General features: G+C 44.9%; 1 protein-coding gene across 2 annotated transcripts in view; it reads left to right on the top strand.

The window, feature by feature from the left end:
• Window positions 1–10,947, top strand: part of TPR (translocated promoter region, nuclear basket protein) — a 64,098-nt gene that overhangs the window by 32,782 nt on the left and 20,369 nt on the right. For both annotated transcript variants that reach the window (XM_015415250.1, XM_015415249.1), the window contains exons 27-34: window positions 2,147–2,294; window positions 4,435–4,572; window positions 5,396–5,527; window positions 6,063–6,193; window positions 8,077–8,287; window positions 9,184–9,330; window positions 9,809–10,007; window positions 10,213–10,418. In XM_015415250.1, the coding sequence (XP_015270736.1) occupies window positions 2,147–2,294; window positions 4,435–4,572; window positions 5,396–5,527; window positions 6,063–6,193; window positions 8,077–8,287; window positions 9,184–9,330; window positions 9,809–10,007; window positions 10,213–10,418 (1,312 nt within the window). The remainder of the gene's footprint in view (window positions 1–2,146; window positions 2,295–4,434; window positions 4,573–5,395; window positions 5,528–6,062; window positions 6,194–8,076; window positions 8,288–9,183; window positions 9,331–9,808; window positions 10,008–10,212; window positions 10,419–10,947) is intronic.

Here is a 10,947-nt window from a genome sequence, read left to right as displayed (position 1 = left end):
CTGGGGCGATGGGGGGGGGGGGGGGGGGGGGGGTAGAAAGGGGGAAAGAGGAGGGTGCCAGCCATGTTATTGCCTGTCGCTGCCCTCAACCAAAAGGCCCTGCGGAAAAGCCCATCACTGCCCTCAACCAAAAGGCCCTGCGGAAAAGCCCATCACTGCCCTCAACCAAAAGGCCCTGCGGAAAAGCCCATCACTGCCCTCAACCAAAAGGCCCTGCGGAAAAGCCCATCACTGCCCTCAACCAAAAGGCCCTGCGGAAAAGCCCATCACTGCCCTCAACCAAAAGGCCCTGTGGAATTGCATTAAGTCCTACAGGGCCCTGATGTTGTTTGGCAGAGAGTTCTACCTGGGCGAAGACAGCTGGATGTCCTCGTAAGGTGTTGGGAAGTCAGTTGCTTTTCATGGCATGATACAGTGCCCTGTCTCAAAGGCATCGCAAAGGGGGGATTGCAGCTATTTTGTTTCTCTTGGGAAGAGCTGTTGCCAAACACTTTCTATCCCCAGAGGAAGGATTAGTGATGAAATGGGAACACCCCAAGGCTAGTGCAGATGTAATGTCAGAACTGTTTTAGAGACTGGGTGTTCTCCTTTGAGGAAAAGAAGACCACCTCTTTTTCCATCGCTTTCTTCCATAGGTGAGCATTTGAGGGTGCTCTTACACTCCAGTTCAAGTTGGAAGTATAGCTCTCTGGTTATGTGGAGGGGATGCTCTTACTTTTTGTGAAATACAGCCCTTGGAGTAAGCTGTCAGGGGTAAAAGAAGGCATTCTTGGATCCTTTCCCTGGGCCCATTTCCTCTCTGAAAACAGCCCTCATTAAGCTGTTTTACTGTTCCTTGGAAAAGGCACCTGTCATTTTTTCTCTGGTGGGGGTAAAAAGCAGCTTGGTGCGAGGGTAATTTCCAGTAGGGAACTATCAGGAAAAGGCTAAAAAGCAAGCTCCTGATTCACACTGAAGATCTCAGTGGCTGCATTTTTTAAAAAAAGTGAAACTCTCCCTAAAAATCAGAAACTTGGTAAAATCTTAACCAGGATTAGCAATACAATCCCATGTCCCACTTCATGTTCCTGAGTATACAATGCCTGCTTGTTTCTGTCCTTGTCGGTATTTTTTTTTTTTTAGAATATTCCAGTCCGCCCCACCAGCAGGGCTCAGAGAGTAGCTTGCATTCGGTACATTCCAACCTGGTGGAACTCTGCCATTTACCACCAGGACCATGCGGGACTTAATGCAGCTGCACAGGGCCTGTAAGGCAGAAATGTTCTGCCAGGCTTTCAGCTGAGGATGGCAACGGTTGCATCATGGCTGGCACCCTCTTCTTCAGCCCCCTCCTCACCCTGCCCACAGTCCAGAGTGGGCACGAAGCAAATTATTATTATTATTATTTTTAAATCAATAAATTTTATTGAGAATTTTATACAAACAAGAAATAGATCCAACAGGGAAGTCCAGATACAAAGCAAGGGTATTGCAAGAAACCACATTTCTCTAACTGTACAAAATAACAAGTTTTAGTTATATAGCAATAATTTGTATTTAGCATTACTGAGATTTACAAAGCAAATTATTGACGCCATCTGAGATTATGTGATTGATTTATAGAGTTTATGAATTTTAACATTGTTTTAATTGTCGTACATCATACAGAGCCTTGTGTATGCCGGGGTTGGGTGATTCATAAATTTAAAGTATTAACTAATAATAATTACATTGTCATCAACATGGTAATCTGCCTTTGGTTCTATGACAGGCGTGTCATGTTTTCTTTGCATTATTTTTATAGCAAAGGAAATGACCCATAAGGCTGTACAGAACGGAAGAATTTCAAGTTCCAGTACTCCACAAACAATATCTAGTTCTTTACAAGTCTGTTTGATTGGCTTCCCCTTATACTTTTTAAAATCAGAAATAAATTTAGTTAACAGCTCCGCAGTCCAGATTATTCTATTGCAGTCCTTTGTTGATGGTGGGTTCTTCAATTTGCATGCAGCTGCAATACACATTGCCTCAAGAGTTACCAAAGCCCATAAGCAGCTCTGTGTTACCAGATCCAGTGTGATTCTATATCTTCTGGCTTTCCTTTTACTTCTGAAGTAGCAAAAATTTTAAAGTGTTTAATCTCCAGTGGGTCCTCTTTCTGTTTCAGGTTTATACGCCGAGAAAAGGAGATTGCAGAAACTAGGTTTGAGGTAGCCCAAGTGGAAAGTTTACGCTACCGTCAGAGGGTAGAACATCTGGAGAGGGAGCTTCAGGAACTTCAGGAGAGTCTGAATGCAGAGAGAGAGAAAGTGCAGGTATGCGCACAGGTTAAGAACATAAGAGACGCCAATGTTGGATCAGGCCAAAGGCCCATCCAGTCCAATACTCTGTCACACAGTGGCCAAAAATACCAGGTGCCATCAGGAGGTCCACCAGTGGAGCCAGGACATTAGAAGCCCTCCCACTGTTGACCCCCCCAAGCACCAAGAAGACAGAGCATCACTTGCCCCAGAGTCCCTATCTATACCTTGTGGCTAATAGCCACCGATGGACCTCTGTCTTGTTGGGCATTAACTGTAATATTTTCCTTTTGTGCTGGGTTTGAGAGTCATGTTATAAAAATCGATCACATGTAGACACCGATGAGGTAATGTTAATCTCATTGGTAGTACCTGAGTGGCACTGTTGGCTTCCATTCAGAAGTATCACATGTGCCTGTGCAGGATAACTGAGGAAACCCAAATCAAGAACATGGCTCAGATTAAGTTAGTGGCTTTTGTGCTGTATTCCAGGAAATCCTGGAGGTCCTTGGTAAGCTTATCAGTATTTTTGGGATAGCTTTCATGCAAGATACTTTGCTCACAACTTGCAGTTTTCCCTGCAAGTCACAGCCGCAACGTAGTGTTTGGGTGTCTCCTGGAACACGCCCTCATTTACCTGGGATGACAATAAAAGCTCAGTAGAGTTGGCTTGTGCTTCATGTGAAGCGGCACTGCATCCTAGATCACAGATGCCCCAGAATCTTCTGCAGTTTGCAGAGGTTCCATAGTCGACATGAAGAAATTCTATCAACGTTGACTGGGTTTCCTGAAGGAAATAATTCATGAGGGGTAGACGTATTAGTTTGTTGTCGCAAAATGAAACAGAAGGCTAATGGCACTTTAACAAAATTTATTCCAGCAAGAGCTTTTGTGAGCAGTGTTCCCTCTAAGCTGAGTTAGTGTGAGCTAGCTCACAGTTTTTTAGCCTCCAGCTCACGGATTTTTGTCTGCAGGGCTCTTTTTGAAACAGGAACTCCTTTGCATATTAGGCGACACACCCCTAATGTAGCCAATCCTCCAAGAGTTTACAGAGCTCTTCTTACAGGTGCTACTGTAAGCTCTTGGAGGATTGGCTACATTAGGGGTGTGTCGCCTAATATGCAAAGGAGTTCCTGCTACAAAAAGAGCCCTGGTTAGGTCAGGAAGGATGGCTCCAGAGCAAACTAATTTATGCAGTAGCCAAATCGCTTGCTCACAACTTTAATGCCAGTAGCTCACAAAGTAGGATTTTTGCTCAAAAGACTCCACAGCTTAGAGGGAGCATTGATCCTCAGGTTCCCCTACTGGTTTCTGAATGTGGCATCTTTCTATGTCATCCTTGTGGGGTATTGTTGGCACATAATGGCATCTATTAAATTGGTTGATGGAAATGTGGCTGAGTGCACAGTGGTATAGCTGATGTGATTAGGACCCATGATGGCATTTTCTGGGTATATATGAGGAACAAAGTTGGCATCTAGGTCTGTTGAGGGGTTTGGTTCCTGTGTTTGTCTCTGTTGGGTGGTCCGTCGTTGTTGGTGAGAAGCTGTTAGAGGGTTGTCTGTAAGACAGAAAAGGCCTGCCACCCATGACCCCTGGAAGAGAAATGTCCATTTTTAGGAGAACCTGTAGGTCATTGACGATGTGTTGAACTGCTTTAAGTTGTGAGCTGTAGGTTCTTAGGATCTGTCTTGCAGTAGGCTGCCTCTGGCTACTAATCTGGCTTTACTGGTCTGCTCCTTTACATTTCTAGGAGGGTACCGTAATCCCAAGAATGTATGGTTTGTCAATTCTTCACATCCAAAGGTTCGTGTCTGAGGAATTGCAGGTGCAAGACAGTGCCTGATTGCAGAGTGCAGATTATTTTGTAGCCATTTTAAAAATTACTAGTATGTTAAAGGCCACAGACTGAGCAACACCAGATTGATAGCAGAGCCCGAAAGCTGGATCTTACTAGACATCTGCCGCTTTACTGGAGGGTCTTCCTTTTTTGGGTGTTGTATGCATTCTGTATATGACTTAATTTGAACGCTGAACTTTATTGTCTGGCAGAATTAACACGTAAAGCAGGCATCTGAGGTCACACCTAAGTTCAAAACAGATCTAGATATTTCCACACAGCATTGGGTATCAGTGTTGCTTTTGTGACTTTCAGGTGACAGCAAGAACAGTGGCTCAGCATGAAGAACTGATGAAGAAGACAGAGACCATGAATGTTTTGATAGAGACCAACAAGATGCTGAGGGAAGAGAAGGAGAGGCTGGAACAGGAACTACAGCAAACACAAGCCAAAGTCAGTAAGAACTGTAGATCAGCTTTCAAAATCCTTAAAACAAACACACACAGACACACACACACACACACACACACCCCGGAAGCAAATTGTATCACTTTGACTCGGTTCCCGTGTCTGAGCCTCAGGCTTCTGTGCTCCTCTTTCCATCATTCCCTGACATGCTAGGGGTTGTCTCCTTCCTTTTCTTTTTCTCAGGAAACAGTTCCATCGTAGAATATGAACTATGCACATTGTGATTTGCGACCCATCATTCACCCTTGTGCATGTAATAGCAAATTATGGCTTCTGAATAGACACAAGTGGTAGGACTCCCATCACGTAAGGTGTTGGGAAGGCAGGAAAGTAGCAAATGAGCTTCATCACCTTTTTCAGGCTCTCATACCACGGTGTGGAGGACTGAAAACAACGCATCTGAATCAGCCTTTGGATACAGTGATGAGTTAGTGATTTTCATTTCTGTCCAATTTTCCTTAGAAAATTGATGCTTTCTTCACATTTTAAATAATGGTTGACTAATTGTCCTCCTCCTAAGATCTTGGCTATTAATGAGACATTTCTGAGTGACAGATGGATGTTATGCTCAATTTTTCACCAGATAAAACAGGTCAGTGTTTGATAGAGGATGGTTTTGCTGCCACGCTATTAAACAAGCCTTTTCCTGTCAACTTAGAAAACTATGATATCTGTAAAGATTTTGAAACCAGGAGCTTCATTCACAGAGAGAGAGAGTGTGTGTGCATGTCTTGAAATTTGCATGTAAATATGTTTAAAAGGCTAGAAACAGTCACCTGCAATAACTTCTCAATGATCATTGGTTCAGGTGCGTAAGCTGGAAGCTGATATCTTGCCTTTACAAGAGTCCAACACTGAGCTGAGTGAGAAGAGCGGGATGCTCCAGGCTGAGAAGAAGCTGTTGGAAGAAGATGTCAGACGCTGGAAGACTCGAACTCAGGTACACCGACAGAGCTGTTGTTAGTTGCAAAGCATCAACGCTCACAGCTAATGCTGCTTGCAAGTATGTAATACTTCCTTTTTTCTCTCTCTTGGTGAGAACAAGGACCCCCTTGCCCAAAAACCACTTGCAGTTTTGCCCTTCAGTAGCATATCCGCAGCGCAGTAAACAGCTCTTCAAGCAGAGTTTTAAAAGCAGTTCGTGACTTGGAAGGTGAAACTTGGTTTTCAAAGCATAAAATGGGAGAAAAATCCCAGGGATTGTGTTTGTCCTGACTAGCCCTTTGAATCCTCTCCCAGAATTCAGTTTCCCTAAAGCTGCATGTGCACTTTAGCACTGGATTTGCCTCTTGCAAAAAAAACAACAACACAATTTTGGCGCTCAAACTTGATAGTGTTATTTTAGTGCTCATCTTGAATCCTTTTTTTATATTGTGCCAGAGTCACTGACACAGCTTGGCTTTGTTGTCTGGAATGCACCTTTTCCTCTAAGCACCAAGGTCATAACTTTGGTTACTTGTTAATTGTTCCCCCAGCATTTGCTGGCCCAACAAAAAGATACCGATGTCGAAGAGTATTGGAAGCTTGTTTCAGAGAAGGAAGTGAACAGTAAACGTATACAGCAAATGAGTGAAGAAATAGGCAGGCTGAAAGCAGAAATCGCTAGGTAAGATTTATTGTTGGAGTTATTTGGAATGTTTTGTATATACTATCTTTCCATTAAAAATGCTGGGTGGGGGGAAGTTACAAAGGTTACCTTGCGATCTGGGAAATATTGAATGCAGTGCTTTGCCCCATGGCAGAAGTGATGCTTTTTGTCCTTCCATAAGGTCTTGTTTGGAAGCTTACATGAGGACATGACGTATTCATTCTTTGCGCTTGGAGTTTAGATTCAATCCCCCTGTGGTCTGTAGCTCAGTGGGAAAGTACATGTCTTGTGCAGTTGAGCTCCTGGACTAATTTAGGGGTAGGGCAGTGTCGCAATGGGAGAACATCTGCTTTGTAGGTAGAAGGTTCCAGGTTCAAACCCTCCTATTCCAGTTAAAGGGTTCCGGTAGTAGGTGATCTGAGAAACCTCTGCCTGAGACCCCAGACAGCCACTGCCTATCAGAGTAGTCAGTATTGACATTGATAGACCAATGGTCTGGCTCAGTCTTATGGCAGCATTATGTGTTAAGAACATAAGAGACGCCAATGTTGGATCAGGCCAAAGGCCCATCCAGTCCAACACTCTGTGTCACACAGTGGCCAGAAATACCAGGTGCCATCAGGAGGTCCACCAGTGGGCCAGGACACTAGAAGCCCTCCCACTATTGACCCCCCCCCCCAAGCACCAAGAAGACAGAGCATCACTTGCCCCACAGTCCCTATCTATATCTTGTGGCTAATAGCCACTGATGGACCTCTGCTCCATATGCTTATCTAATTCCCTTTTGAAGCCGTCCATGCTTCAGTCATCAGCCTTTCCTTTTTTTCCCCCCCAAAAAAGGTAGGCTCTGAAAGGCCTTACATGAAACTCTAGCAAGCCTCTGCTTTCAAGCATAGACAGTGCTAAAGCATACGGACCAGTGGCCCTTCTATTTGTTCCATCTTTGTTTGAAGGCAAACAGAATTACATCAGAAGCAGTCTATGTACTATCAACCTGGATAGCTCAGTTTTTAGAGGAAGCGCCCATAGCTCAGTTATGGAATGAACGGCATGTGCACATAAGGCCCCAGATTCTATCATTGGTGCCCCCGGTTTCAACAATCTCGGGTAACAGGGCTGGGAAGGACTTCAGGCCCAGACTCTGGAAAGCTGCTGCCTGTCAGGATACTGGGATAGATGTTTAAGTGGTCTAGTAGTAGAAAAGTAGTACAGAGTTTCTCAAATGTTTTATGTACCTCTCTGGGAGTTCTAAGGAACTGCGGTGGCTCAAGTGGTTAAGACGCTGAACTGCAGGCTGTGGAAGGTCAGTAGTTCAGCAGTTCGAGACCCGGGTGCCGCAAGACGGAGTGAGCTCCCGTCTCTAGTTCCAGCTCCTGCCAACCTAGCAGTTCAAAAGCAAGAAATTGCAAGTAGATAAATAGGTACCACTTCAGTGGGAAGGTAACAGCGTTCCGTGCACCTTGGTGTTTAGTCATGCCGGCCACATGACCACGGAAACGTCTTCGGACAGCGCTGGCTCTTCGGCTTTGAAACGGAGATGAGCACCGCAACCCTAGAGTCGGATTCGACTGGCTTTCGAGCAGGGGAACCTTTACCTTTTACTGGGAGTTCTGCTGTAGCTACCAAAGCTGTGGGTTTTCTCTTGACACATGGGATGCAGCTGAAACCAGTCTGAGGACTGCAGGCTGTGTGCTGCAGAAAAACCCTTTAAAATGCTCACGTTTGTATGATGGTTTATAAGGTATTTTAAACTGCTTATGGCTGTAACTAACATTATGGCTGTAACTAACATTATAAGGTATTTTAAACTGCTCATGGCTGTAACTAACATTGTTCCTATATTTATTGTTTCAGCGGCTTTTTTTAATGGTATGCAGTAAAACTTTCAATTTCCATTTAAGGTCAAATGCATCGGTGACGACAGGTCAGAATCAGGCCCAGTCCCTCCGTGATGATCTAACAAAGGCAAAAGCTGAAAAGGATACCCTTCAAAAGGAGTTGGAAGCAAAGTTGGCTGACATCCAAGAGAAAGTCAAAACCATCACGCAAGTCAAGAAAATTGGGCGTAGATACAAGACCCAGTATGAAGAGTTGAAAGCTCAGCATGACAAGGTATAAGCTTTTGATGTCTGCCAGGGGAAGAAGTATAAAGCAGTCCTCCTCTCAGACCTGTCTGATACCTTCTGGTTGTCAAGCTGGCAGGCACGGTTGCTCTAGCAAGTGTGTATATTAATGCTGGCCTGTATTCCTATCTGCAAATCAGAGTAAGAGAATGCTGCTGGCAGGGAGGGAGGGGGGGATTGAAGTGGGGGGAACAGTGGGAGGGGTGAGAATTGGCCCCCATTCATAGAAGATTACTTTTTGGGTTTTTTTTGCCAATACCTATAAATATTTATATGTTAAAGCACTGTTTAGCAATGATGCATATTATTAAATCTCTGGTTTAAGAAGTTCTAGTATGGTTATTTACTGAGAGGCCACGGTCCTGGTCAATGTTCCCTCTAAGGTGAGTTAGTGTGAGCTAGCTCACAGTTTTTTAGCCTCCAGCTCACACATTTTTTGTCTTAGCTCAGGAAGGAGGGCTCCAGAGCAAACTAATTTATACTGTGGCCAAACTGCTTGCTCACAGCTTTAATGCCAGTAGCTCACAAAGTAGAATTTCTGCTCACAAGTCACCACAGCTTAGAGGGAACATTGGTCCTGGTCTCCACAAATATATCCCCCTTCTCAGCCAGTTCACTGAAGGTGAATTGTGGATTGACAGTGCAGGCCAACTTGAGCAAAGGCCCCACCCCCCCCATGAAACTACCTAAATTTCTTCCTGTTTCTAGCCTGGGATAGTGGATGTCTCAACAGAAAGAGCAGTGGGTTTTTGATTTTGCTACCCTTTGATCTTGTGTGTTTTCATTTAAGCCGTGGCATGGAGTGTCCATCAGAGTTGGTACCAGTCATAAAACTTGCAGATTTCTGTAACACAGAACTCTCATGTTACCTGTCCTTAATTTCAGATGGTTGCAGAAGCATCAGTTCAGTCTCTTGCAGAACAGAAGGAGCAGCATCCTTCAGACAAGGAAGTTCAAGAGGTGAAAGAGGCTCTCAGTCAAGCAGAGGCGAAGATAAAAACCATGGAGGGGCAGATTGAAAGTCTGCAGAAGGTAAGAGAAGTCTCTTGTAACACACACTTGCATCTACACCCATTCCACAGTCTGAATAACTAAATTACTAGCAAGTCAAAGCACGGCATTGGACTTGTCAGTGGAGACCCAAATTTAGACCTCTGCTCAGTTTTGAAGCTTGGACAGGTTATGTGCTCTGATTTTTGCCTGTCTCAAAGGACTGTCACATTGATCAAATAGGATATGCAGCCCCTGAATGCTTGAGTGATAAGCAGGTTGTGAATGTAGGTGGTGAAAAATCACTGCAGAAAGCAATGCCCATAAGTACCTCCACAGAGAGAAACTGCCTCAGTTGAATGTATTGATCAGCGACTGAATTGACTTAATAATAATCAGTTCTCTTAAAATATATGGATTGTGTTGGATATAGCTGCAACCTTTGTTCCTGTGAATTCACGACTCCACCACTTTTTGAGAAGAGCTTTCTCCTAGCCCTTCAATGTCTCACTTTCTGCAGACACTTGGAGAAAGGGAGACTGAAGTCAAAAACCTTCAGGACCAGGCAGCCCAGCTGCAGTCAGAGGTCTCCCGGCTTCATCAAGATCTGCAGGAGAGAACAACGCAGGAAGATCAGCTCAGGCAACAGATTTCAGAGAAGGAGGAGAAAACCAAGAAGACGCTTCTGGCGGCCAAACAGAGAATTGCACAACTGGCAGGTGAGTGGCATTCTTGGCTGTTGTCTTCCAGAAGAGTGGCCATCTTTAGTCTATTACAGAGTTCTGTGGAATATTAAAAATCTGACAGCTTTGATCAACACCCACCTCATCAGGTACAGACAGTGGACTGAGGAGAACCAGTTCCCAGGTCCCTCGTGGTGGTTTGGCAAGCAGGCTCCTAACCGAGGGTTTTTTTGTTCTTTAGGTGCAAAAGAGCAGCTAACCAAAGAAAGCGATGAATGGAAACAAAAGAGCGGTGCGCTGGAAGAGCAGAAGACAGAGTTGGAAGTGCGGATGAATGCGCTTAAATCGCAGTACGAGGGTCGGATTTGCCGCCTAGAGAGGGAGCTCAGAGAACAGCAAGAGAGGCACCATGAACAGCGAGATGATCCTCCAGAATCTAGCAACAAGGTCCGGTATCTGCAGAACTTTCAGTTCAGAGGAGTCTCAGATCCCCCATCTGCAAAGTCAAGTTTTTTCTATTCTGTTTCATTTGCAGTTGCTGTTCAATTCTTATCTTTTTGGCCTCCTGCCACTGGATGCGTCCAATTGAGTAGGGTGGGGGTGGGTTACAGCTGCCATTCTGAGTCAGTTAGGAATTGTTTAAGGTGGCATGTCCATTCCATTCCCTTTTTACCAACTGATGGTGATTTGTATGAGCCCATGCCATAACTGACATTAAGACATGCCTGAAGTATTGCCCTATCTCAGAGGTGGGCAACCCCCCCCCCCAGCACACATGCTGACAGCAGCACACCAGACCATTCGCTTGGCCCTCAGGGTGTGATCTTCACTCAAGCAGCAGAGGCACACTGGCAGCGCTCCTGGTGTCAGCGATGCAGGAGGAGGCAGTGGGCTGCAGCATTCTGTACCAACTGGAGTTTCTGAAGGGGGGGGGGGTTAGTGATAGTAAGATCAGACTTTTTGATTCCTGTGGCTT

Source organism: Gekko japonicus, unplaced genomic scaffold (assembly GCF_001447785.1).
Source record: "Gekko japonicus isolate JY-2015 unplaced genomic scaffold, Gekko_japonicus_V1.1 scaffold269, whole genome shotgun sequence".
In the NCBI taxonomy this organism is placed as follows: Eukaryota; Metazoa; Chordata; class Lepidosauria; order Squamata; family Gekkonidae; genus Gekko; species Gekko japonicus.
Note: the sequence above shows the minus strand (reverse complement) of the source record. Positions and strands in the feature narration are given on the sequence as shown.